This window comes from Manacus vitellinus, unplaced genomic scaffold (assembly GCF_001715985.3).
Source record: "Manacus vitellinus isolate BGI_N305 unplaced genomic scaffold, ASM171598v3 scaffold_21_pilon, whole genome shotgun sequence".
Taxonomy (NCBI): Eukaryota; Metazoa; Chordata; class Aves; order Passeriformes; family Pipridae; genus Manacus; species Manacus vitellinus.
The window spans coordinates 5,542,202-5,569,926 of NW_021939546.1; the positions used below are offsets into that span (position 1 = coordinate 5,542,202).

Genomic DNA, 27,725 nt, shown 5'->3' on the forward strand with positions numbered 1-27,725 from the left:
TGATGTGTTTTTGTGACTCTTGTTAAACCACTCAGCCTCAATGGCATGTGCCAGGGAATTCTAGGGAAATCTGTCAGTTGCTGTAGAGACAGGTTCCTCAAAACTTGTTTTTAGTGTTTCATTTTCTTAATGTCTATGTTTATGTATAGCTTCATAGCATAATGATCTCATATCAGAATATATACATGTATTTATATAATGTACATATGTAAAAATACAAGTTATGCAATGTGAGTATGCTTCCAGTTTATGCAAATTTTCTTTTCATGAATCTAAAAAAAGCTCAGGATGGTGAGATCAGCCCTGCCCTGAAATCTATTGTTTTCGTGCACGTGTTCATTCATTCCTTGTGCTTCAGGTACAGGCTTTGTGCCCAGTAAAGATGATTTTTAAGTATCCATTTTATTTAGAGCAGTGTTCCTTCTTGGCATGGGCAGACTCATCGTGTCATGATGCCATCATCAAGGCTCTGATACGAGGGAGGAGCTTAAACTTCCACTAGATGAAGGTTGTATTTTGTGTTCCCCAGAGAAGTGGTTTAATTCAAAATAATGTTACTCTTTAGAGTTCTATGGTTGCCTGAGTTCCTGGTAAATCAGGCCTTGGTCTGAATTCCTAGCTGTGCCTGAGGGAGAAAGGGTTCCTGCATCTTGGATCAGGGTCAAGGTTCGCTTTGTGATCAGAGCATGGTCAAAACAAATCCAGGGTCATGCACATGGGAAATGTGGTACTAAGTTTTATTGAACTTCTTGAAAATAGCTGTAACCTTTTTTGGCTTTATTTGTGTTTTTTGGGTGATAATAGAATGCATCAGAGAAATATGCAGAGGAATATCAGATAAAAGATAAGACATGCAAAACATCTTTGTGATGTGTGTTAACTGAGGTTAACACCACTAGGGTTAATCACCATCTGATGTTGCATCAAATTCCTCAACAAGGCAGAAGAACTGGTTTAAAAAAAGCAGAGTAGAAGATGTGCATGTGATTTTTCTTTATTGTTTCACCTCGATTTCTGACCCTCTCATGGCTTGTGTGTCCCCAGGTGCCGCTCACAGAAGCTGTGGACCCCGTGGACCTGGAGGACTATCTCATCACCCACCCGCTCGCCGTGGAGTCGGGACCCCTGAGGGACCTGCTGGAGTTTCCCCCCGATGACATCGAGGTGGTTTATACCCCCCGGGAATGCCGGACACTCGTGTCGGCCGTGCCTGAGGAGAGGTGAGGAATTAATTGCTCTGCGTGGAGTGTCTGCAGGGCTGAAGCCTGGAATTTTGGGCTGCAAATTAAATTGGGCTGGAAAATTAAAGGCAAACCTAAGTAAAAGTATGTATATTTAAGAAGTCGTTATAATGTGTAATTATAATTTGTGGTTTTATTCTTTTAACAGCGAGATGGACCCTCACGTGAGGGACTGTGTCAGAAGTTACACAGAAGACTGGGCGATTGTGAACAGAAAGTGAGTTCCCCTGTGGTATTTGCAGCTTCATTTCATATTTACGTTTTTGCAGGTTGGCTAACTGCTATGAGGAGGCTCAAAAATTACTGTCCTGGCTACTGATTCCATGTGCCCTGGCTTTTAGTTGCCCTGTTTAGCTGAACTGATGCTTTGTGTTTAGCTGAAATGATGCTTTGTGTTTGGAAAATTGGATCTTGGACGTCAAAATCCCCTGGGGCATTTGGGAAAATCTAGGGCATTTTAGTCTACAGTTGCTCCTTTACAATGGTAGAGAAATTAGGGAACGTGAACAAGTGAAGTTACTTTCAGCTCTCGTTTCTTTCTTTGTTGCATCTGGTTTTAGCTCTTTTTAGAGAGAAGTTGCATTAATTCTGCTATGATGTGCAATCACAACCATCTAATAGATAAGGTGCCCTCTGCAGCTTTCATTGGTTTCCAAAGAGACTTTGGAAATGTACTTAATTTAAACAAATAATCGCTAATATTTGAACCATCACAACATTTACCTAATGAGCTCACAGTTTAGAGAATGTGCATGCATTGATTATTTCATGCAAATCAGCAGGAAGGTTTCTGAGTGGCTTTCCTTGGAACACAGAGTCTCTCGGATGATTGGAAGTCTGATGACTTCAAGAGCTGCTGTCAAGGAATAAGTGATCCATGTGATGTGTATCACCTACAAATGACTCCACTGCAGCTACAGCTCTGCCCTTGTGGCAGTTGCTACAATTCGCTGGTTTAATGTTGTCCTGAGAACCACTTGAGGGGATGCTGAAGATATGCTTTGCACTGCTAATGTGACCCAATAAAAATGTGTTTTGTAATCTCATACCAAAAAAAAAAACCCACCCAGAAAAAAAACAAACCAAGAGGGAAGGAGATGCTTTATTAACTCCCAGCTTTTGCAGCAGAGTCTGGAATACACCATAGACCTGGACAGTGTGACCCACCCAGCCACCCACTTTTGATTTCTCAGCAACTTTTGTTGTGCCTGGCACTCCTGGCTGTGATTCCTGCACTGAGGAGGTTTATTTGGAGGCTTTTTGTCTTATGTGATTGGCTGCAGGTTGTGCTCTGTGTCAGAGAGGGGATGAAGCTGAAGACCTCAAGGGTTGAAGGTGTGATGAGCAATTGTTGAACTCCAGTCAAAGGTTGTCTTGCCCCTTCAGAGGAGGGAAGGTGCTTCCATAAATATTCATAGCAGTTTTTGCTTGGATAAAATTGTGGCAATGGACTGAGTAGAAATAAAAGAGTTACTGCTGGAGCAGGGGAAGAACCCAAAAGCCTGGCTGGGAAGGACTGAATTGTTTTCCAAGTAAGGATGCCAGCAGTTTCCTCTTAATCCATCCCACTGGATGGTTCCAAGGGCCTTGGCTAGCTCTGAGGGTGCAAAATCCAGCTCTTCTGGCTTTGGGAGAACATGACTTGTGACATTCCATCCTCCTCTTCACCACCCCAGGGGAAATAATCTGTATGTCAGTCTCTGCCTACAGGTCTTTGTAACCAAAATGTTTTTGGGGCAGGCAAATCTCCCATTGAGTAATTCCTTTAGTGATATTGGGAAAGGTAAATAAGTTCTCTTCCCTGCTCTGTAAAAAACAATAGCATATTGTGATTTCAACCTTGCAGCATAATTTCTATGTGCTAGACTGAGGAAGTCAGGTGTGGTTTAGAATGGATTTACACTTATTGGTGGAGGTGTGATGGAAATGAAGACATCCAGGTGAGGATTATACAGATGCTAGTGTTCAACTCTCAGGATTTATAGTCTAGGAAGGAAAATGCATTCCTCCTTTTTCTCCTGCCTTTTTTTATTCACTTCTAGCACATCCATGGTTTTCACACCTTTGTGCATCCTTCTGTGGTAAATTTAGTAACAGGGCATGGTAGGAACAATTAATTGTAGATGTGACCCCGGCACTACTTTGGGGACTGATTTCAGTGAGTATTATAAGGAGACCGTGGCTCTATCCGTGTGTGTGTGTGTGAGTACACACATGGTGCCATTTGGTACCCACAAATTTGTTAGTCAAAGAGATCCGATGTTGTCAGCAACAGCAGACAGACTGTTTGCTACCAAGTGCTCTTACACCTGGGAAACCTCCGAAGGACCCGATTTCCTTACAGAGGTGCTCTGGGAAAACACTTGTTTTAGTTGAGATTGGAAAGTTGCCTGTTCTCCAGAGGTGTTCAGGACTTACCTGAGCTGGTGTTGTGGTTTTCAAGGTACCAATATTGTCAGTTCTTGCTCCAGCAGACCCACTGGCCTTCAGTCCTCGTGTTCTTGGCCTGTTCTACTCCTGGCATCACAATTGCACATTTTATGATGACTTTAATTGGCCATTGATAGTCCTTCTTTTGACATCACCCAGGGTTGCTTTATAGATGAACAGAGTCACATTGTAGTTGGTTGTTGGATTATGACCCAGCTCCAGTGGAGGCTGACTGGAAATAGTGTTTGCAGAGAGCAGTTTATGCCTTGAGAGCACCCACACTGATAATACTGGGTTTGTTCTGTGATTCTGCTTCTGGGATTGGGGTCAAAAGGGCTGCTAAAAATGCATTTGAAATACTTTTTTTGCAGATACCACAAGCTGGGAACTGGATTCAATCCCAACACCTTAGACAAACAGAAGGAGAGGCAAAAGGGGCTCCCCAAACAGATCTTTGAGTCTGATGAAGCTCCGGATGGCAACAGTTACCAGGATGAACAAGTAATGTGCCTTTAAAACCTTGCTACATAAAACCTAATTTATAGTTCTGTTTTAAAAGTGCAGTTCCTTTTCCCATTATAAGTTGCTTTAATTTGTTGGATCTCAGGATGACCTTAAGCGACGCTCAATGTCGATTGACGACACTCCCCGGGGCAGCTGGGCCTGCAGTATTTTTGATCTGAAGAACTCCCTTCCAGATGCCCTTCTCCCAAACTTACTGGACCGAACCCCAAATGAGGAGATTGACCACCACAACGAGGACCAGAGGAAGTCCAGTAGGCACAAGGAACTCTTTGCACTACACCCAGCACCAGACGAGGTATTTTTATATACATGTGGGTGAGACTAAAAAAGTGAAGACTGCCACATCAATCTGCCACAGATTTAAAGGATTTAAGATCACCTATGTTTAATATCCATGAGAACTGCAACCATTTTGTGGGTCTCGTGTTTTTTAGCATAGTGTGTTGCCATAGATATTACTTTCTGAAGATTGGTTTTTCTTCATGGTTATGCAATCCCCAGTAATGTAGGAACATTAAAGGGATTTAATTTGGCATATTTATAGCTGCTGATGAGTGCAACATGCTGGGAAGCCTCGAATTAAATTGGTGCTCGTGTCTCAGAAGAAAAAAGTGATACATATGTTTGCTTTGTAATGCTGTCAGTGGTTTGTACAACTGTCATGTCTCTAATTTCAGGAGGAGCCTATAGAACGCCTTAGTGTCCCTGAAGTACCCAAAGAGCACTTTGGCCAAAGACTCTTGGTAAAGTGTTTGTCCCTTAAGTAAGTATCACTCCAAGAGAGAGCTGCGTTGCAGAAATTGAGAATTTAAATCTGCTGTTGTATCCATGTGCATCTGGAAAACTCCATCGCTGTGTTTATTACCCTTGGAAGAGATGTTTGATCATAGGCTTAAAGGTTAATTTTCTAAGGGTTGAGTTACACAGTATTGTGCATCAGAGAGTTGTATCTTCAAGACTTTCTGCTTATTGGTGTGACAGAGAAAATATTCACCTCCCTTGGCTTTTCTCCTTGCTGTTATCCAGCTCTACCTGTTCCATGTCACTGGGCTTCACCACACTGATCCAGGGCTATTAAGTTGGCCAGTCACTGGTGTTCAGCTCCCTAACAAGGAAATGGAAGAGGGAAAACAAAAAAGACAAAGATTAAAAAATGCTTAAGCTTTAAAGCATAAGACAACCAAAGATTTGCCAAAGTTTAGGCTCAACAACCTTGACTGTGTCCCTTTAAGAGTGAAGACTTTATATACTTAGTAAGCATTAACTGGAGGAATAGAAACCTGTTAAACAAGTTTAATGAAGTGGAGCTCCTGAATATAGGGTTACCTGCAGCTGGTTCATTGGCTATAACTCTTCTCTAATAACACAAGGTAAAATTTTACTGTTATTCCCTTGGAGAAATAAAGTACAAAACTGATTTTCCACACTGCTGTATTCATCTTCTGTGTCCTCAGTTAGGTCAACCCTTCTTATTAGAGAGCTCCAGTTAGCCTACATTGCTGCTCATAACTGAGATATATGTGTAGGACATATCTCCTGCTCGTAGAGTACTCCAGGACCTAATATAGCCGTAGAGATGAACTGATTTTGCAGCCTTTTATGAACTGGAACAACATAATATGCAGTAACAGTGGAGCTTCCTGTCGAAAGGATGGTGTCTTTGGCATAAATAAGTTAGATGCTGGAAATTAGTGTTTTCTGCTATTTAAACATCTCTTGCTGACTGTAAATTTATGGCAAATCTACTTGTTTGTGTACTATAGTAATCTCTGAACCTGTACTCACAGGTGTAATCCAAGCATCTGGGGTTGTGCCACCTCAGTGGCACAAAAACAAGCTTATTTTCCCCTGGGAGAAGGCTAAGATGACCTAAGCAGGGTCATTTTCAGGTTAATCTCACCTTTGTTGTGAAACTAGAGACAACACCTGTTTGATGGTGCAGTCCTGTGTGGTGTTCTCCCTGCTGGAAGTACAAATTCCAGGCTGAAAAGCTGAGAGCTCTGTGCAAGGCCTGATGTGTGGGGGATCCTTTTGTGGGGACTGCAAGTGCCCAGGTGATCCAACGATAAGTTCAGCTCTATTTGGTAGTTACTGTTCTTGTGGGAAGTGTTTGAGTTCGCATAAATACTGGATAACAGTTACTCCAAAAAGCTGGCACCTTTCTGAAAGAGTTTTTGAGATCTTGGTATTTTCTGACAACAGTTAAGTGTTGAAAATTGTCAAAATACCTGTCCCTGACTGTCCAGAGGCAGGAGCCAGTTGGCCATTTAGCCCTGTCAGCAGGTCAGCAGACTACATTAGCACATGGGGCAGCTTCTTCAGAGAATCAGAGGAGCTAAGTGGCCCAGTTATTCCAGTTAATGATTCCTTTCCCTTTAAGGAAGCTATTAGGTGGCTTTGCTTGGCTTTCAATGAGTCAATGAGTTGAAAAGGCTTTTAGAATGGTCCTGTTGGAAGGGATCAGCTGCGATGCAGAGGGAACAGGACAGGAGAGGAGTGGGGGGGATATTGGGGATCAAGATCCCTTTTCAGCAGGACCTGATAATGGATGGCTCAGCTGTTCCTGACATCTCAGTCACCATCACCTAGGAAGGATTTGGGAAGGGGGTTGGTTATTCTTTGTTACAAAATGCAAGTTAACTGATTTTATGTTTCTTTTTTTTCAAGATTCGAAATAGAAATTGAGCCCATTTTTGCAAGCTTGGCTTTGTATGACGTTAAAGAAAAGAAAAAGGTATGGTTTTTTAATTATTTGAGTGATGACATTGCCACTGAAGCTTTACAAACGTGTATTAAAAGCAAAATGGAAGGAATTAATGCTGGAAACAAACTCAGTGACATACTGGTGCTTGGAAGAATGATGAAGGCATTTCATATGCCATCTTGTGTGTTCTTCTGCTTAGTAAAGCAGTTGAGGTATAACCACTTTTCTAAAAATATTATCTAATGTGTGAGTGCCTGAAATCAGAAAAAAAAAATATATATAGTCCAATTTTGGCTTTCAAAAGTCTCTTCTCCACTTAGGTAACTGAAACCTTTTATTTAGATTAGGTTTTTATGACTTTCTTAATCTCTTTTTCGTGACTTACCATGGTGTGGGTCAAGTAACACTTGAATAATGCACAAAAAAGTCATACATGCTAAAATTGCTAAAATCTAAACAAAACTGAGGAGTCCTTTCAAGATCTAAGTTATTGAAAATGCAAAATACATTTATTCGGCTATTTATGTTCTGTATTTAATATTTAAAGAGTCTCTTGGTTTTCCTTATTCTAGATATTAGCAGTAGTGGAGAGAAAAATGTTAAAAATATGCATTTTGACATTTATCTCTTTAAAACCTGAATTTAATGCATCGAGATTTAAGTTATGTAGATGAGAGTATGTGGAATATTATGTGAACTTTGTTTAATATTTAAATCACATTTCATAAGCCAATTTTATCATCTCATTACTCCCATTTTTTTTGCTCTAAGTTCTTTAGTGACCTCTGGTGTTGATAACCAGCTCACATCCTTTTTGGCTTTGAAGCCTTGATGCAGTCGAGGATTTGGTGTATCAGTGTAGAAAACTCACTGTCTGTCTTTAAAGATATGTTGTTTTTTCTCTTTCTGTTTCTATTTTGATACCTTGATGTTTTCAGATAGCAATGATGTTCCTAGTCCTGTGATGGAATTACATTCCTTACAGGAGCTGAAAGAAATTTTATAGGTAGTTTGTGTTGTTTGCTCCATTTTCTTTCTCCTTTTCCACTGTCCTGCCTTGATTTCTTAATTAAAAATACTGGTTTTTTTCTTTTTATGCATGGTTTGAAAGGAGGACTTTTTAATGTGTGTTTTAAAACTGTTGTGTTTATGAAGAATTAACAAAAAAAAAAGTATAACTAGTGGTTGAAGCTCCCCAATTTCTTCCTTAGATTTCAGAGAATTTCTACTTCGATTTAAATTCTGAACAAATGAAGGGAATGCTTCGGCCTCATGTCCCCCCTGCTGCTATATCCACACTGGCCAGATCTGCCATATTTTCTATCACTTACCCCTCTCAAGATGTCTTTCTGGTAATAAAGGTAAGAAATGCCAGAGAAATTTAAATTGTTATTGCCTCTTGTTTTTTATTTAAAATAAAATAGGAGCAGATCTGGCTGACCGGTTCATTTATTTGCCCTTGGAGAGCAGGATTCTGTTCTCAGTAGTGTAAACAGTGGCACCACAGTTCTGCTTCATTTCAGATTTTCTCACTTAAGTTCCTTTGTAATAGCAACAGTTCAGTGGAGATGTGCATTGAAACTGAGAAGAGCACAAAGGTTTGCTTGATATAAATCAGCATAAGCGGGCTTGACCTTGGTTTTCCTATGAAACAATGTGCTGACTCCTTAAGATGATAGATAAGTCAGTGATTTAAAAATACATATTGATCTGAATCTCATTTAAAAAAGTGATACATGCCCTTAAGCCAGATTTTTCAGATGTATTTAAGAACCGAAACTGCTAAGGGAGTGAGATCCATAACTGAAATAAAATGCAACATTGGTCACTCCTGGAATAAAGTATACAAAGATAAAAGTTATTCTCTCTTCTTTTATTTGATTCAGTGAGCATACAAATGTTGCTCGTTCAGAATGGCATTTGAGTCAGGCTTTTTGTCTGGTCTCTGCATAAAAATCATCCTGTTGTCAAAAGGGGAATTCAGGACATACTTTCAGATCATAGGCAGTGTGCGTGTTCTTCAGGAACTGCTTCTTGCACAAGGAATAATCTTTTGGAAATGAATTAAGGCTTTGTGGCATGACAAAAACAATCCCAGGTGAGAGTAAGGCTTTCAGTAGTGTTGAAGCATATTCTCATCTGCAATTTGTGGCATGATTTTCTGAATTCTTTGCGAAAATCATGTTCTACCTGTGCACAGGTATTCATAGAGTCACAGAAACACAGAATTGTTTGAGTTGGAAGCTCATCCAGTCCCACCCCCTGCCATGGGCAGGGACACCTTCCACTAGACCAGGTTGCTCCAAGCCCCATTCAACCTGGCCTTGGACACTTCCAGGGATGGGGCAGCCACAGCTCCTTGGGGCAACCTGTGCCAGGGCCTCAACACCCTCACAGGGAAGAATCACTCCTCTGATTTTTAGAAGATATGAGGGAAAATCCCATATTTATGAGGATCTGGACAAGAGAGCTTCTGAATGCACATTAGTGCTTGTAAAACCGGTGATCCAAGAGGAGCTGGTGGCGTAGCTGTTTTTTTGATTTGACAGTGGAAATAATATAATCAGGGATAAATAAGACAGATGCATTGTGTGCCTTATTGGGTGAATTTTTACATGGGTCTTACTGGGAAATCACTTTTCTGACAATTGGAATTACTGGTAAACTCAGCAGGGAATGCAAGATTTGATGGAAAGTAGTTTTGTTCCTTACTTTGTGGTAGTCTCTTGGAGTTCTACTAACAGAGAAGTATGAATGGCACATGGGAGAAGTTCAGAGATATTCTGAGCTTGTAACAGCATGTGCAGAGTGGTGGGTGTGGGAGGAAGGGCCAGGATGGTTTGGAGAGGAACAGTCTTCAGGCGTGTGATAGGGGAGATATTTCTATCAGGAACTGAGTGTTAAGTAGTTTGTTACTCAGAGACTTGAGCAGCAAACATAGACTCTGTGGCTAACTTTAATTATTTGATTTGATTAATTTTTGATTTCATTATTTGATATTTTTATCTGATTTAAAATAATGCTTGTTTTCCCTGAGTGCATCCATGTCACCTGTTTATGCTGCTGCAATAGGACCTTATTATGGAGAATAGAGATAAGAACAGAACTCTTAAAGTGATAATGCTGAAGATAGCGTAAGCTGTCTTTAAAACCTTAAAAATGAGCTGAAAGTGGCTCTAGAACAGCTCAAACCCAAACTTTTACATGTTCCCTTTGGACCTATATTTTACACTTGTGATTCAGTTATAGCTGGAAATCTGGGAACTTAATGGTTTTTACAACTTGAGTGCAGTGCTTGTTCCCTGACTCACAAAGGGAAATCAAGCTTTAACTCTTGTGAAAGAATGTTTTTGCTTCCCAGTGTTTGTTTAATTTAACAATCCTTGCTGGATACATGTCCTTATAATGGTTTATTTTCCCTTTTCAGCTGGAAAAGGTATTACAGCAGGGAGATATTGGGGAGTGTGCAGAGCCTTATATGATTTTTAAAGAATCTGATGCAGCAAAGGTAAGAATTGTTTTGTTTAAATTTGGTACAAGCACTTAATAACTATTTTGTTATTAACATAAAGCATTTTCTTTTACCTTGGACTTACTTACAATGGCTGTTAAAGCCATTGATACTGCTTCTGCCTTTAAGAGGATCCATTTTTAATTAAGAAACTAATCCTATTCTAAAGGCCAAAAAAAAGTCAAAGACCTTTGGATCTTGATGCCTTATTGGGGTAGAGTTGTTAAAGGTCACCAGTTTTTGTGGCTGGCAGGGGAGATGTATGGTTTCCATGAAGCTCAGTCATCTGTGATCCCCGATCCCAAAGGATCAGCTCTGTGCTCACAGCTGGGTCAAGTCAAGGCAGCCTTGGATGGGAATTTGCAGCAAAATTTCCGACTTTTCCACTGCTTCTGCAGCTTAACCCCATCACTTCTGCCTTCCTCTGGAAGGGTTATAAAAGAGTATCAAAAATGGTTCCTGATTTTGTGTACAGTTGGGTTGAGCCAAGTGAAGATCGAAAGGTAACAGTGAGGACTGGGTGAAGGGTAAACCAGAGGTTCTAGCCCTTGCAATCAGAGCCTTTCCATTATGCTTTTTCAAAGGAACTGGGATGTTCATTTGTTAGTTTTAACCAAATTATTAATAAAATATTTCCTTCCTAAGGTTCAGATATATTTTAGGTGAAGAAGTTTATATTTTTTTTTTGTCTGTGTCTGTCTTTATATCACTGTACCACAATATGAAAAATAAATGTTTTTCACCTCAGGTGTATAGATAACAAAAGTGAAAAAACTGTTTCCTGTATTCCTAAGTGAAATTTTGGAATTGAATTTGCAAGATGCTTGGGAATATGGGTGAAAAGATAATTTTCAACATCTCCTTCAAAGTGCATAAGCACGTCCTGAACTGGAGCCGCAGCTGTTTCTCTGTTGTTACCCAGTCCCTGTCTGAGGTTTTCTTAAAGTCTTGTAGGTAACAACCTTTCTAAAGCAAAAAATTGCTAAAGAGCAATATGCAGAATTATGGAAAAATTCTCTTTTATTCCCTTCTTTCCTCAACAAAGTATGATACTACTTATTTGAGCAACGTTTTGAGTTCCCTATGCAACTCCAGATGATCTGAGTACCTACTGCATAAATTGACATTAGGAAAGGCTATTTCAGACTTCAGAGAGGAAAATTCAGATGTTTTTGAAGGAGCAGTGGGCAGATGAGCTCACTGAGATTTGACAGGCCGTTCAGAAGGGTTAAAAGCATGAAACAGCTGCTCTGACAGTCAGACTGTCCTGTCTCTGGTGGCCTGAGGGCAGTTTTGGGAAGCAGAAGTTGCATTTCCACAACACTTGGTGATCCTCCTCTAGAAGGTGCTATTAAAACAGTCGTTGGGAGTTAGAAAAGACACCATCATTCCTCACTTATTTTGCTAAATGAACCTTCGTTCCTGTTCTTCTCTTTTTAATCTCCTGAATTGATTTATTTTCTTCACAGAATAAGGAAAAGTTGGAAAAACTGAAAGGCCAGGCAGAGCAGTTTTGCCAGAGACTCGGCAAGTATCGGATGCCTTTTGCCTGGACAGCCATTCATCTGATGAACATCGTGAGCAGCGCTGGGAGCTTGGAAAGAGATTCCACGGAAGTCGAAGTTGGCACAGGAGGTACAGTCCTTGGCACCTGCATGAGGGAATGTGGGCAAGTCCAGAGTTTACTGAAGTCTTGATTCATACATCCCCTGTAGCTGCCGTTGCTCCTTTTATCGCTTCCCCCACACCCTGGGCCTTCTGGTAGTCTGGGGTCATGGTTGAACTAAAACAGAAAAGTCCATGATAACAAATGGATTTATCTTTCAAGGATTTTACAAGCAAACCATCTGTTACATTATTTAAAACCAAGCTTCTAAGACTGAGAGAGTGTTCCAGGCTGATGAACATTTTCCAAAGGAGTGGATTAATCTTTGTGAGCTCATCTGAAACTGCTCTTCAGCATCCCCAAAACTGCCAACTTCATCATCTTTCAGAGCAAGAGAAATACATAAATCTCAACATGATAAAGACCTTTAAAATAGCAGTAAGGCATTGCGGTGAGGTTGCTGTGAGAGGAGCAGGAGTCAGCTGTGCTTCACAGCCTCTGGAGTGGGGTTGCCTGAGCATAACCACCTCTTTGCCATCCTCCATCCTTTTGTGAAGGAAATCCTGGCTGGAACAAAAGTAGGCTCTTGGGCTGTTGGTTTTCTTTCTTTTTTAATTTCTTTCCCCTTTTTATTTTTTGCAGAACGTAAAGGATCATGGTCGGAGAGGAGGAATTCCAGTATTGTTGGGAGGCGTTCCTTGGAGAGAACCACGAGTGGGGATGAGGCTTGCAACCTGACCAGTTTTAGACCAGCTACTCTGACAGTGACAAACTTCTTCAAACAAGTATGATGTGAAGCTGTCTAATTAAGGAGTTGTTCCTTGGACAGAGGGGTTTGATCATTTGAAGTCACTTTAGACCTGAATGACTTATTTGTGATGCTTGTAATATTTCCCTGATCACAGGGGGATCTTGAACATCATACAGTGGGTTTATTGTATCATATATTAGTTATCATATAATCACAGAATGGTTTGGGTTGAAGGGATCTTAAAGCTCATCTCATTCCAACACCCTGCCATGGGCAGGGACACCTTCCACTAGCCCAGGTTGCTCCAATCCCCGCCCAACCTGGCCTTAGACACTTCCAGGGATGGGGCAGCCACAGCTTCTCTGGGCAACCTGTGCCAGGGCCTCACAGATATTTCTGCCCAAAAGCCTACTTTCTTCCAGTTATATAATATTATGTAATGTATTCTGCCAGTAATGGGTCCACAGTCAATTGATGGATTCTTTCAATAAATTTGTGAATAATTATCTTGTGGAACTTGAAATTATTGGCTGCTTTTGACTTGAATGCTAAAGCATCGTTATGGCTTAGTGACTTAACCACTCCAATTAACAGAACTGGGTCCTCACAGAAGAACATCAGTTTTTCTTGCTCCAGATTTTTCTAACATGCACTGGAAAAGTCACTGGCTGAATGGGGCTTGGAGCAACCTGGTCTAGTGGAAGGTGTCCCAGCCCGTGGCAGGGGGTGGAACAAGATGGGCTATAAGGTCCCCTCCAACGCAAACCATTCTGTGATGGTCCGTTGATTCCTTTGGTTTCACTGGGTGATTGAAACATCAGCAGGCTCAGAACCAGGTTCCTCAGTGTGACTTGAGGTTGGCATCAGTTCTCTGGACACATCCAGGGATCCCTAAGAAACCAAAGCATTCTACTTCTGATGTTGCTTTGCTGAGTGGGAGCTCTTCTAAGCTAGAGCTTGGGATTTTCCCAAGAAGAAGTAGAAAACATGATTTAATGGAATAAAATTTTTAGTTAAGCTTAGCAAAAAGTAATGAGCTGAAACCGTTTTCTAAGATTTGCTTAGTGCCACATCTTGTTAAGAAAACTTTTTATTTCAATGTCACCTTTGTGTATAAAACCAGATTTTACAGTGACCAGCAGATATCTTTTGGTCTGATTTCTTGCTCATTGAGAATACAAAGATTTGGGTTCTATCCATTGAAAGCTGGCTAAGCTCTTCTTTTTTTCTCCTTTTTTTCTTGATTGTTTTGGTTATGTGCCACTTGCATTGTGGGGAGCCATCCAAAGTCTGGTCTTAAATACATGGAGAGCATGTAAGTGAGGGTCGCTCCTGCCTCTGGTGCTCTCTGTGTCCATGAAACTCAGTAGGAGTGAAATGGGGCTCTGTGTCAGTGACAGAACAGCACTGGAAGCTCCTTTTACTTGGGAGATTAAAAAAATCCAGTTCTGCAATGAAAAAAAGTAAGGCAAAAAAAAGCATTACTGCATTGCTAATGCAGCCTTTCCCCTGACCTGCTCTGCAGCCCTTGTTGGAATAAAACTGGTGTAAAACACCACTTCACGCTGGCCACTAAGTTATCAAGGATTTAAAAAGCATGTATTTATTTACTTTGTTGAGGTTGTTTTCTCTTGGCAGCTTTGAAACAACTTGTTTTATTAATTTGCCCTTTAAAAACTGCCAAACATTAAAATTTTAAATTTCTGATTCTTATCTCCTTTTTCTTAAGTCTAATTAGTTGAATACTACCCAGTGTTTTTATCCTTCCATTTGCTTTTTTTTTTTCATATTGTGATTTATTACCTTTTTTAGCAGATAGCTTCTACTTTGGGGTAGTTAAAGAGTGGCAGAGTCACATTTTCTGTAATGTTTGCAAAATTAACAAAACTCTGAGCTACTAGAATGTGGTACAAGGAAGACTGACAACACTCCTTCCACTTCCCACTGTTTCTTAACACTTCTGGAAAGTAAGATTCATTTAGGCTCATCCCAAAGGAAGGGCAGAGGAGGAATGAGGCTCACTACCTGAATGACAGATACTTTTTCAAACTATTATACTTTCTAAAAAATGGATATTTTTGGGGAAATCTTTTAACAGCCATTTTCAGTTTTGAAAAAGATAATATTGATGGGGAGAGAAAAGGTTTTCAATTAAAAGTTCCTGTAGCTGTCACGATGATTAATAAGGGATAAAGGAAGGGAAAAGGATGGAGAAATGAAGTGTAATTTAACATGTTAATGTTAACACCTTGTTCTGGGAAGGTACATTTTGATGTCAGAGGAAAGAGACTGTAGTGTGAGATGGTTTATTCGCTCTCTGGCCGTTCTGGTGGGTTGTTTAGATAACCAGATTCTTCCTACCCCAACAGGAGGGCGATCGCCTGAGTGATGAGGATCTGTACAAGTTCCTGGCTGACATGAGACGCCCGTCATCGGTGCTGCGGAGATTGAGACCCATCACAGGTATCAAAAGGGGATCCTTTTGGGTCACGTGTTAAGGTATTTGGTTAATCCTTCCCAATTTCCCTCCTTTTTTGGTTGTTGTCACCCAGGAACCCTAAAGAAGTCATTGACACCAATCCATGGCAGACCAGGAGCAGTAAGGTGCATTTTGGCAGGTTTTTCACTGGTACAAGTGCACATGCAGCTCCTGTCACACTGAGACTAGTATCTGTGAGAGGAGGATGCAAATTCCAGTGCCCAAAACCCAGCAGAAACTGAGGAACCCTGTTTTCTACTCTCTATCCAAAAGGAGATCCGTCTCCTGGGTTAATAGGAACAGACTCCGCCTCTGCTTGAGAAAGGGAAACAGAAACGCTGGCACACCAGCAGTGAAACTGGTCCTTGACCTGTGCTATTCCTGACAATATTTACTTAACCTGTTCTTAAAAATCTCCAGTGACAGAAATCCTGCTGCTTCCTTGGATCATCTCCCCGGTGCTCAGCTGTCCTTGCACTCAGGTTAAGCTTTAAGAAAACTTGGCAAAATTATCTTGCTGCAAATTAAACTGAATGTGGTCTATCATGGCCTCAGGGCAGTGATCACAACCTTTCAAGCACTTGAATACCACTATTAGTTTATGCTGTTCTCCTCTGTTTTGTAGCCTGACAAGTCTCAGAGTTTTTCAACCCTTCTTCTATTCCCTTCCTTTGTTTGTAACGATAGTTGGCCCTCACAGGAGCATTATCTACACTGTGTTTCCCCAGCTTGCCTGTGAAAAAATCATCTGTGACTTTTTATGATACGTATTTCCTGTTGGTCCTTATTATCTGGTCCCCCAGTTGCCCTAGATATCAGTTTGACTCGCTGATAGTTGTTTTTAACAAATCCACATTGGCTGTAATTTATCATTTGTTTATTTATGGAATTAATATGTAGTATATTAATCAGAAGAAGAAAAGCGTGATTATGCTTTTTTTGTTTAAATAATTTCTATTTATTGTAATAAAATAATTTTCTTCTTACAGCTCAATTAAAGATAGACATATCTCCAGCTCCAGAGAACCCCCACTACTGTCTCACTCCAGAGCTGCTGCAAGTCAAGCTTTACCCAGACAGCAGAGTCAGACCTACAAGAGAAATCCTGGAGTTTCCTGCCAGGGATGTCTACGTTCCAAATACCACATACAGGTCAGAGCTTTGAAATACATTTCACATTTCAGGGCCTCAGACTGGCAAGTCTAGAAATTCCTACCTTATCACCTGGGTTGTTGCAAAACTTGGTGTCTGGGTAGATCTGCTGTGCCAGAGGCACTAAGAGGGTTCAGAGTGACACAGCAGAAGATACACAGTTGTGAAGAGACAAACATATTTTCACCAAAATTGGCTGTGCATAAGAGCACGTGAGAGATTTCACCATTTCCCAGAATTCAAGATGGCATTTAGTTGAATTCTTTTCAGTTTTATGTAGGATTTGTCCTTTATCTGTCTGCTAAAGTCATCATTCTATTACTGGTTTTATTACTTTCTGACACTTTCAGTGACTTTTTTTCTTTTAAGTAAGGAAAAATGGAGAAAATACGTAACGTTTTCATTCATATTTCCATTTTGATTTAAAAGCAATTTCTTTGTTTACAATGCCTGAAAAAAAATCTTAGGAAGATAAGAAATTTTTTTGAATATCCTGAAAAACAATAACCTTTCTATAACTAAGACCAGACAGGGAGCAGATTTCTGTTCATTGTTAATTTAAAGCTTTGTCACAGTATCTTTGAAGACATTACATGTCTGAGTAATTTCAGCTGAGTAATTTCACCAATTTACCAAATCCATTATTTCTTTTTGTAAAATTTAGATACTAGCCAAATTTTTATAAACCAAAGCTTTTAAGAAGAGTTTAGTCAAGTTCCATATCGTGTTTTTTGAAAAGTTATATTTATTTATTTATTGGACAGGTAATGAAGCATTACGATACACCAGTACAAATAAGCAGCACTGCTTGATCTCTTCTTTATAATAAATCCATGAGAAGTAAAAGTATTCTTTCTGGTGTTTCTGTAATTAGCACATTCTGTTCACAGTTGGTTTGCTCTGGAAAATTACAATTTAAAACCATTTTCTGCGTGGTTGCAAATGTTGAGATAAAAAATCGGTACTGTACAAGGGTTGGGTGAGATAGACAAGTCAATATGACTCACTGTAACTGCAGAATTGGGGTCTGGGTCCCTCAGCACTGATCCTTAGAGTGTCCTGCAGCTGAAGTTAAACATGGGAATGTCCTCAGGAGCTGGACCAACACTGTCACGTGGGCTGTGCCTACAGGGTGTGTGGGTTGGTACCACTGGCCCCATTGGAGTTGCCCCACAGGCAGCTGTTCTCTGTTTGAAAGGGGTTTTGTTGTGTTCTCACTTGGTCTTTCATTTTGTTTCTTAGTTGGTTGTACTGAGAAGTCACAAAGGCTTGGCTCTGATTCATTTCACATGAGAAGAACAGATCTCTTACTCATTTCAATAAGCTTTGAAGTTTAGCTCTTAACAAACCGCAGTCGTGAAGTTATTTTTCAGTGTGGTATCTAAAAGATCAGCTCTGCGCTCTGGCTCACTGATGTGTGTGTGCACACACCTGTAACTGTGTGAGTACAGTGCTCCAGAGATGATTTGCCTCAACTACACTGCTGAGAACTTCCCTGGAAGTACACAGAGCCCTACAAGGGGGAATTTCCCATCTTCCATTTGCTCACAAAAACATTCCACAACAGTAAAATGAACCGAACATCAAATTAGTTACTTTAAGAAACAAAATTTCTAATTTCTTTTTTTCCCTATAGGTTAACACCTAAATGTTCTTCCATACCATCATGCCAGACCTTTTTTTTCCTGAAACACTTTTTGTTTTCCCTACCACACAACCCAAAACCAAATGCAACAGCCTGAAAACCCATTCCCCCAAGCAATATTATTCAGTACATGAGTAAGGTGGTTGACTCCGAAGCATTAGAATTCATCCTGGGGAGGTAAAAGCTCCACATTGACATTGAGGCTTGAGGGAATAAAAATACTCACCAGATGTATTGTAAGACCATCTCAGATGCCTCAGGTTTATGTATTGGAGAAGACTCCATACAGGGTATGGATTGAGACAGGCATCTGTTAGTAAACAAAATATGGAGTCCTTTGATGTGGTAACGTTCAGTGAGTATGTTCTGAATTAAAATGCATCAGGTCGAGCCCTCAGTCAAAGCTTTTTAAATCCGTTGGGTGTATCATTATTTTAGTTGACTTGAGAAAGTAGTATCTTCCTTTCTTAGGCTTCCAGTACAGGCCTTTTCTTCTTTCTAGTCTTGCCCTGGACCTTGGTGTGACGTATTTCCCGTTCAGGTTGGTTTCCTCACACTCACTGTGCCACCAGCCTCCTAAGGAATAATGTGGGAATGTCAGTTGTACTCTGACACGCTGCTCTGTTTCTGAGGAACAGCTCCTGTTTGCAGCATAAATCTGCTTTAGACTCTAGAATTGACAATTACCCAGTATACCCAAATCGTGGAACCATTTAGGTTGGGAAAGTCCTCTAAAGTCACTGATTCCAACCATTTCCCCAGCATTGCCAAGGCCACCACTAACCCATATCCCCAAGTGCCACATCCACGTGCCTTTTAAATCCCTCCAGGGATGGAGCTCCCACCACTGCCCTGGGCAGCTCTGCCAGGGCTGGATAACCCTTTCTATGAAGGGGTTTTCCATCATATCAATCAAAGTCTCTCCTGGTGTAACTTGAGGCCATTTCCCCTTGCCCTGTCCCTTGTTCCCTGGGAGCAGAGCCTGATCCTCCTTGACTCCACCCTCCTGTCAGGGAGTTGCAGAGAGCCAGAAAGTCTCCCCTGAACCTCCTTTTCTCCAGGCTGAGCCCCTCCCCGCTCCCTCAGCTGCTCCTGGTGCTCCAGACCCTTCCCCAACTCTGTTCCCTTCTCTGGACATGCTCCAGCCCCTCAATGTCTTCCTTGGGTCCCTTACTGGGGACCCAAAACTGAACCCAAGAGCTGAGTGACACTCTGGGTATTGTTTCAGACATTCACAATTTTCAAGCCTAGGAGGATGTACAAAATATTTGTTGCATGAAGCAGGTGCCTTGGAGGGCAATTCTGTATTCTGTGGTTTAATAATTTAATTGCTTTTTCAATTGTTTGCTTTTTCCTATAAACTGGCAAACATAAAAGCTCTAGAAAATCAAAGCATTAAGAACCCTTTAACCAAATTATCTCTAAGGAGCCTTGCATCTCCTGCTCTTTTGAAAGTGATTATAATATGTATACTTGACAAACAACTAAAATCTGCCTTTGAATGGAACCTCACTGTCATTCTTAACTTTTGGGTTGTAGTTAAAATGGAGTTAAGAGTCAGTTTGTCTTCTGTGTTTTCTTGCAAGAAGGCATTAAACAATCCCACCTAGGACTGCCACACCAGACCAAGCATCAGAGCAGGGACTGCCCTTGCCTTCATAGCTCAAAATCTCATGCTGGGGGTTTATTTCAACCTGTGCTGCCTGTTCTGTTTCTGATGTTGGTAATTTACACAGGAGGGCAGGGTTAGATGGGATATTGGGAAGAATTTCTTCTCTGTGAGGACGGTGAGGCCCTGGCACAGGTTGCCCAGAGAAGCTGTGGCTGCCCCATCCCTGGAAGTATCCAAGGCCAGGTTAGTGGCCTGGTCTAGTGGAAGGTGTCCCTGCCCATGGCAGGGGTGTGGATTAGGTGAACTTTAAGGTCCCTTTCAACCCAAACCATTCCAGGATTCTATGATCCTATAATTCATGCAACAGAGCAATTCCTATGTTAATATTCCCAGCATACTGATACCTAGGAAGTTTTGTGGGCAGTTGGAGTTGTGTTTTGTGTCCACATCGTGGTCTGCAGTCGAGAACTGCAGCTCTGTCTGCTCTGGGAGGGCGTTGGGAATGCTCCCGGAGATCCGGGAAAGCTGGAGGGTGTAGTTGGTGTCGGGGCCTCCCAAGCTGAACAAGTACTCGATGTGACGTTTGTTTCCTTTCCAGTCCTGCAGCTCAATCCGTAGGATATAATCCCCTTGTTTAGTGATGGAATAGGTCTTGTTCAGGCCCAGCCAGAATTCCTCTGCAAAGTTGGAGTAAATAAATGTTGTTAATGTGGAATTAGGCATAAATACACCACGTATTTCAGATCTTTAACCCATCCCTCAGCTTGTTCACCTTTAAAATATAAATATTTGAAAATATATGTTCAAGTAATCTGCACAAGGGCAGACCTGGGAGATGTCAGAGCTGAGGACGAGGGACAGAAGTTTGTGGGGAAGGGGCTGTGTGATACACTTTCCCTAAAAACTCACATTTTTCACACTGCTATTGAGTTTGTTTTTACAGATAACCTGTAGGTAGTATGTGTGAAAATAGTATTTAAAAGGATTTATTAATTGCTTTAATTAAATCAATAATTTGAGTCTTGGGGACTGTTGATCTTTGCAGAGGTCTGCTGCTACATTCTTTTTGTTTACCTCTGTTTAATTGCACACCAATGATCAATAAAAGCAAGAGATATAAATGAACTGGAGCTTCTCTCTTTAACTTTCCCACCTCATGTGAAACTCTGAGAGGGAGACATTTAAAACATGTAATTGGAACTGTGTGACAAATGAAGCAAATGACATACATAAAACCTAATGGCAATTGTTGCGTTTTCTAAGGAAAGAGCTGCAGAACTAAACTTGGGTTCCCTTGTGTAAAAAGGGAATTTTTCTTTTACTGGAATTCTTGGAAATTAGTTTAATTAGTTTCATATATTATATTCATTAAGTAGGTGATTATCAGTGCAGGTAATTGCCATATGTAGAAAGTGTGGCTGAATGTGAGTGCCATGTGTGCAGCTGGCATTTAAAGCCATAGAAGATAAGATGGTTGAGTAAAATACTCCCACCATTTACAGGTTAGTAGCAGTAACCTGGTATATTTGATCACCTCAGAACAGGCACTGAGTAGGACATAACTGAGAACAATGTAAAACCTGACACTGAAAAAATGTGGCTTAATCTTGGTGTAGTATTTGGGAATTGGAGACTACTCAAGGAGCAATTATAGCTTCCAATATGATCAGTAAAACTGTACAGGTGAAAATCTACATCAGTTGTGAGTTACTGTCTCAAAATTGAGGCAAAGGTTGAGATACAGCAGCTCTTTATTGTAAAAGATGTGGAAATAAGTCAATGCTGCTGCCCACCTTGGTGAGGTTTAGATCTGCGCTGTGCCTAGAAAGTAAAAATATTTTCTAAACAAAAGGAGTCTCATCTAATTCTGTGAGAAAAATAAGGAAAATACTTTGGATGGGCAAAGAGCTGCTGTTGGGCAGCTCTTGGTGCTACAGATTCTTTGGAGTTGATGATTAACGGGGGAATGTGGGTGTTTCCTCACCCTATCCCACCATGGAGGGGATTGGCCACTGCACAGAGGAGCCAGATGTGTTTGCTCAGGGGAGCAAACACAGCATTCGGATCTCTTGGGGTTGGAAAAATTCTTGTCATGGTTTTAGGGGAAACAGGATTGCAGAGGTTGAGAGAAAGTAGTGACAGAAACTTTGTGAGGTTTTGCGTTTGTGAATATTTTAAAGGCTTTACTACTTTATCAGTAGTAAAATCTTGATAAAATAGCATTTAAAGCATTCTGGCCTGATTCAGTTTCTAAACACACATTTGAAGGGGTGTCTTTGAGAATTTTACTGAGCTGTGTGTTCTGGTAAGTGCTTTGTGGTAGTCTGCTGAATCAGTCACCTGTTCAGATTTTACTGCAGGTTTTGCCTGCTCTCATGTGAACACCTCTCCATAAGAAGATTCAGCTTCTCAAATCAATTGATACAAATAGACAAAAAAGGGCATATTTACCATTGAGGTCACCAAAACCCTTTGTGTAGGCATCCCAGGTTTGGTTGAAATCCAGTGATCCATCCACTCTCTTCTGGATTACAGTCCAGGAGGTGCCTGTGAAAAGGGGAAATGAGTCACAACCTGGCCTTATTGCCTGCCTATGAGTGTGCTCTTGGGTGCTCTAATTTTGAGGTAGAATGAGTTAGTCAAAATCTTCGTGAAGGGAATTCAAGTGAGCCCAACTGAAGAGAATGTGGGGCTGTTAGAGTGTCCTCACCACACTCGTGGTGACTCAGCTCACTGGACTGGCTTTGATAGGCTGCCTTAACTGGGTTTCATTCATTTATGAGGGCTGAGAGACAGAGAAAATGATAAAAAAGAGATGTGAAAAGCTCTAGGCATTGGATCAGATTGTCAGAACCACTCTGCTGATAGTGCTTGGCTGCTGGTACAGCTCTGGAGGAGGGATGAAGTGCCACTGGAGCTTCAGTGGGGCCTTTCTCCTGACCAGGTCACAACACCCTCGTTTCACCAGTTTCAGCCAATGTAAGCAAAGGAGCTTTTTGCACAGGGCAGCCCCATGTGGGGCTATTTACACATCCACTGTTTGCATTTCCTTGGGAGATCTATTCATGGTTGCCATATAATGGCTTTTATAATTACCATTTTCATTATCTATAGCTAAAGGGGCTTGTTCTTTTGATATACTTAATTGATGTCATATGATTGAAAGTCCTTTCCTTGGTATAAGCAAAAGGTGAGTAAGGTGAGTAAAGAATGAAAGCAGTGTGAAGGAGATTTCAGGATATGGAACACCTGAGTTCAGAGCACAGACAGGCCAGTAGGAGAAGCCAAAAGGATACATAAATCATGGTAAGTTTTTGTGTACTTTGTGATGAGACACAGTTGTTTGGCTTATAAGAAGCTACTTATGTGAAAATGAGACTATTGCTGGCACAGCTCTTACCAAATTTCATTTCACAGTAGACATCAAAGGCTTCTGAGCTGTTGGGCTTAATGGTGTAAACACCACTGAACCGCTCCCCACTGTGATAGAGAGCAGTGCAGTCAGGAGCAGCACCTGGGAAAGCAAACAGCAGGCATTTAGAAATCCTGCTTTAGGTGTGGTAAGTTGAGAGCCAAAAAAAAAAAAGTAGAATTATCATATTGGGAATTTTATAATAAATGTCATGGAATGGGCAGACTACTTTGAGCATAATAATACTGCCAAGTTACACATAGGTTAAACTGCCTGTATTTTTTAAGATAGGCAAGGTTTCGGTTTGGAGACTTCTGGAAAGTTTCTAAGGCCTAAGACTAGACTCTGACAAATGGACTTTCTACTCCATGTAAAGTTCCCTATAAATACCATTTCCCCTGCTGGGCTTCACCACTGCCTTTCAACTGTATAGAAAGCTCTTCTGAATCTTTTAATTAGACAGTGTGAAGTAAATTAGTTCTCTGATCATACTCTGCAACACAGACATGGGTTAAAGGATGGCCACAGCACATATTTACAAGAGGTGAATGGATCCTGAGGACAGGATTGCTGCATTATTGGACTTTGTTCTCATGCGTCACCCCAGAGACAAGTACCCCTGTAGTGGTGCTAAATAGGTGATGATATTTTTTCCAGAGGAAGAAATGTAGCTCCTTCCCACACCCCTGTGTATAACATGAAAGTCTTTTAGTTTTAGTCTTTGACTTAAATACCGACTCAAAGCTTTCACAGAGGATACTGTGAATGCAATGTGTGCTGTAGTCATGTCTGAGAGATGAGGTCTCACCATCAGATCCGTATCTTCCAGCTGTGGCTTTGAGCACAGGAAAGGGGATGGTCTCTGGTTCTGGTTGCTCCTCTGTGAAGGAGTTCTCTGTGAGTTCCTGGAGCTCTATGTGATTTAGCTGAAAGAATCATAATTACACTTAATTTCCCGAGGCTCGGAAATGATGAGATTCGTGGATCAAGCTGAATAATACCGCGCTGAGAATAATTTTTTTGTGAATGTAATCCTCTAGAATACCCAATTTGCCACATAAAAATAACTTTAGCACCACACTGGCAGATTTCAGGTGCATGAATGTCAACTGAACCACTGCTCAGACAAGGTAGGATTCATGAGACAAGTAAATGACCCATTCTCATGAGGAGCACCTTAATGGGCAAACAGATTTAACTTATTTCCTCAGGTGACATCACTTACACAAAAAATACCAACATCTAAAGAGCACAGAACCCACAGTTCCTTAGGCTGAAATGCATTTTCCTTTTATAGCCTCCTCTTAGGAATAAGTTAAATATGACTATGTCTGTTATACCCGGTGTTACGGTGACACATGTACTGCAGAACGTGGCTCCCTGTGGGAGTGGATATTGGAAAAGCAGACAGAGGTAGAAAGTAATGAGACTTCAAGACCAATGGAAGAACAATAATATGATAGATAATAAGATAAAAAACAAAATTAGCAGTCACAAAATGCAGCAGCCTGGCATTGAGAGAATATATCAGAGCTGTTCCTGGCCATAGTACAGCAGCCTCTCACCTGAATGGGCACCTGTTTGTGCTCAAAATTGTTCATATTCTCCTCTACATCCCCAAAGTGAATGAGGCCCTCAACTCCTTCAGTGTTAGGAGAGGTGAAAAGAGGAGCAGAGATGGTTCCTGTACCTTGTCCTCCAGCTCCATGATTTGGTTGCGCTGCCTGTCAAGCTGCACGTGCTGGTCCTCCACAATTTTGAGAAGCTGCTTGATGTCATTATCCTGCTGCTCCACAAAAGCCTGAGGGCAGGAAGGAAGAGGGGTTGTGGTTAGGAGCAATAGAAGACCTTCACAGTGGTGCTGCCTCTGTAACTTTTGTCAAGGGGCCAGTTTTGAGAGGCACAAACTATTGGTCATTGCCCTTCCTTTTCCAGAGAATTGTAGAATATCCTGAGTTGGAAGGGACCCACAAGGATCATCAGTCAAGCTTCAAAGGGGTGTCTGCTTTGCCTCTAAAGTGGCAAATTTCTTTCCTTCTGTAATAAACACCCATTTTTTTCCAAGACAAACTACTTTGTAGACCATTTTTGTTGTTGCTTTCCTTCCATTTTCACATCCAGAACAATTTATGTTCTGTGGGATTGGCCCTTGATTCAAATTAGGTGTATGTCACTGACCAAAAAAAGAGAACAATTCTCAGTGTTTAGGGTATTAGATTGGGATTTGGGAGATTGGGCTTCATCTGCTTTGACACAAACATTCAGTATTTTCTTTAACTAGTTTCTTAGACTTTTTATGCTTCTGCAAAATACAGTTAACACTTCCTTTTCCATAGAAAACCTTATACCCACCTAAATACTTGCAGGTATAATTCTCTAAACATTAATTTTATCAACACTTGTAGGATTCTTTGGTCCTGGAGGATATATTGATTCTATAGCTACCCCTCTTTAAAGGTTTAAACTCCCTGTTTCTGCACTGAGCAGGCAGTTCCTAGTGCACTGATTTGGGATGAGATGATGGCAACCCATTGGCTTGGGAATCACATAATTTTCCCCATTGCAAGACTTTTTTATCATCACGATAACAAAATATCCTAAATTTGATTTGCAGAAATACTGAAAATGATACAGAGCTTTATAATTTCACAATTTCTCACTGATTTCACTGGGGAATTTTACTGCAAAATGTACAGTATATCAGATTAAGACAATGATTCTTATAAGATTATTGCAGTGATTTCTCAAAATACAGAATAGTATGACAGTGAAGAGAAGGGAAAGCATGAGCTTCTGTTGCATAACTATTGATAATGGTGTTAGAGTGAACTTTGGGCTCTGTGTGTCAGGGCCTTTCACAGATCACTTACTTTGAGTGAAGAAATCTCTTTTGTCTCTTGCATCAAAGGCTGGATGATGGCCAGTTTGGTGACTTTGTCTTCCAGTCCCCACACTTTCTCTTGCAGCTGGATTTTGTTTTGAATGAGGTCTTCGATCTTCAGATTCATCTCCTGCGAGAGATTCTTTATCTCCTCATTGTTGATCTGCAGTCTGGCTGTGGTTTGCCTGAGCTGTTCTTCTTCTTCCTTGATTTCGCTGGTTTGCAGGGAGAGCTCGTAAAAGGACCTATCAAAAATGTAAAGTTTTTGAAGGATGTCATTCATCTGCCCCTTGGTCTTGTGGACAAAGTCTTTCAGGCCGTGCCCAAGCTGCAGGAGTCCGTTGGCCAAGATTCGTACATCATCCAACATGGCAAATCTGGATTTGGTCTCAGGAGATCCAGCAGAATCAACGGAGAAATAATCCTTGTCTGCTGAAAGAGCAAGGGGGGCCATGAATAGTAGGACCAGAGTGATATTCATGTTTTCTCTTTGCTCATTCAGGATGCAGAGACTTTTCCCGCTAATGGTTTTTGCTGTGTGGCTGCTCTGAGTTGCAGAATTGGGTCTATTTATACTCCTCTTCATTTCAGAAGAGGCGGCCGGTGGGTTGATCATTAAACTGTGTATGTGCACGAACGTAACCCCTCACAGATGTAGGTTGATATCCGGAAAGATAAAACTGAGAGACGGGCACGTTGCTGATTAAACTGGCTCTGAACTTTTCCACCTGCCAGACCTTCTGTTATAAAATGTTATTGATGATGTAGTGTTTTTCACACAACTCTTTCTAATAGATTAATTTTGGGTCATAATCTTGATAAGGGCTCAAATTGCTACTTGTTTGTGTTGTTTGATTCCTTTTATTGCCTCAGGAGTATGAAAGGATTTACCACACTTAAGAGCACTGGGTGTTCAGGTTGTGCAGCTCCTTGATAAGCTATGGAAGGGCAAAATATTCCCAGATGATTCACATGGCTTGATTCTCATCTTGTACCGTTTTCTGATGTAACTCATTGTGCTGCAGTGGATTTACTTGTCATCTAGCTCAGATTAAGTGAGAAAGAGGGAATTAGGTCCAGAGATTGCCTGGATGTGATTCTACTATGTTAAGGTTTGTGCAGTAATTTACACCATATAAAACTTATTTTTTAAGAACTGCTTTCCAGAGGTGGGTGAGATAAATAATATCTCGCTTACATTTCTCACCTTACCCTTTTTTTTTTGCTGTTTAAGATTCATACTACATAAAGCAAGGCTGCAAGTGCTCTGAAATAAATACCCTGTTCTGCAGTGGGTCTCTGCATGGAAACATGGATGTTTTTTGAGTAGTATTGCAGTGTGAGTGAAAGGTATTTCTCTTTCTGGAATCACTCATAGCAATCCAAGAAATCAAAAGCAATCCATGCATAATATAGTCTGTACTTGGGAGAGCTTTTAGGTAGCTAGATTTTTGTATGTTTAGTAATTCTTCCCCTGGACTTTTTGTTGTTCATGTACAAATGCACGTATGATATGAAACATCCATAGAAAAATATTTTTAAAATGAAATTGTTGTCTAATATGTTGAACTTCCTGTGTGTTGAAGGGTTTATAATAATACAGGTAACATCCCCACTCATAATTAAATACTGTGAAAGTATTTTAGATCTCACATTAATTGCTGGAGAATATTTTGTATTGGATCAGACTTACTGGAGTATCTGAAATATAGAAAAATAGCAGGAGCATGGAGATCATCAGGCCCAACTTTGGGGAGAATGGGGATTTCTTAAAAG

The 27,725-nt window shown here is 40.8% G+C and overlaps 2 protein-coding genes across 3 annotated transcripts in view; one reads left to right on the top strand and one right to left on the bottom strand.

The window, feature by feature from the left end:
- DOCK7 (dedicator of cytokinesis 7) overlaps window positions 1-27,725 on the top strand; it is an 89,136-nt gene that overhangs the window by 15,146 nt on the left and 46,265 nt on the right. The window contains exons 3-14 of the mRNA XM_018072008.1: window positions 1,045-1,220; window positions 1,390-1,458; window positions 4,043-4,172; window positions 4,279-4,491; window positions 4,874-4,959; window positions 6,864-6,930; window positions 8,112-8,261; window positions 10,328-10,408; window positions 11,881-12,046; window positions 12,660-12,802; window positions 15,138-15,231; window positions 16,237-16,399. Coding sequence (XP_017927497.1) covers window positions 1,045-1,220; window positions 1,390-1,458; window positions 4,043-4,172; window positions 4,279-4,491; window positions 4,874-4,959; window positions 6,864-6,930; window positions 8,112-8,261; window positions 10,328-10,408; window positions 11,881-12,046; window positions 12,660-12,802; window positions 15,138-15,231; window positions 16,237-16,399 — 1,538 coding nt within the window. The remainder of the gene's footprint in view (window positions 1-1,044; window positions 1,221-1,389; window positions 1,459-4,042; window positions 4,173-4,278; window positions 4,492-4,873; window positions 4,960-6,863; window positions 6,931-8,111; window positions 8,262-10,327; window positions 10,409-11,880; window positions 12,047-12,659; window positions 12,803-15,137; window positions 15,232-16,236; window positions 16,400-27,725) is intronic.
- ANGPTL3 (angiopoietin like 3) lies at window positions 14,079-26,535 on the bottom strand. 2 transcript variants are annotated; one of them, XR_001920600.2, is made up of 8 exons: window positions 25,939-26,535; window positions 24,759-24,869; window positions 23,877-23,994; window positions 23,057-23,170; window positions 22,108-22,203; window positions 20,061-20,333; window positions 18,271-18,620; window positions 14,079-14,216 (listed from the first exon to the last, which is right to left on the bottom strand). XR_001920600.2 is itself a non-coding variant. In XM_008925166.3 (7 exons), the coding sequence occupies exons 1-7, from the start codon at window positions 26,533-26,535 to the stop codon at window positions 18,439-18,441; spliced, it is 1,491 nt and encodes a 496-aa protein (XP_008923414.2). In that variant the 3' UTR covers window positions 16,182-18,438. The 2 variants fall into 2 exon arrangements, 1 of the variants encoding a protein (XP_008923414.2); XM_008925166.3 differs by lacking the exon at window positions 14,079-14,216 and having other exon boundaries at window positions 16,182-18,620.

Excerpts from the sequence above, each read along its gene's own strand:
- ANGPTL3 (XM_008925166.3), bottom strand. The coding sequence starts at position 26,535 with ATGAAGAGGAGTATAAATAGACCCAATTCTGCAACTCAGAGCAGCCAC. Across the intron at positions 20,334-22,107 it reads GGGTTTTGGTGACCTCAATG|AGGAATTCTGGCTGGGCCTG; the intron begins GTAAATATGCCC and ends CCAACTTTGCAG. Across the intron at positions 18,621-20,060 it reads CTGCCCACAAAACTTCCTAG|GAGGCTGGTGGCACAGTGAG; the intron begins GTATCAGTATGC and ends ATTATTCCTTAG.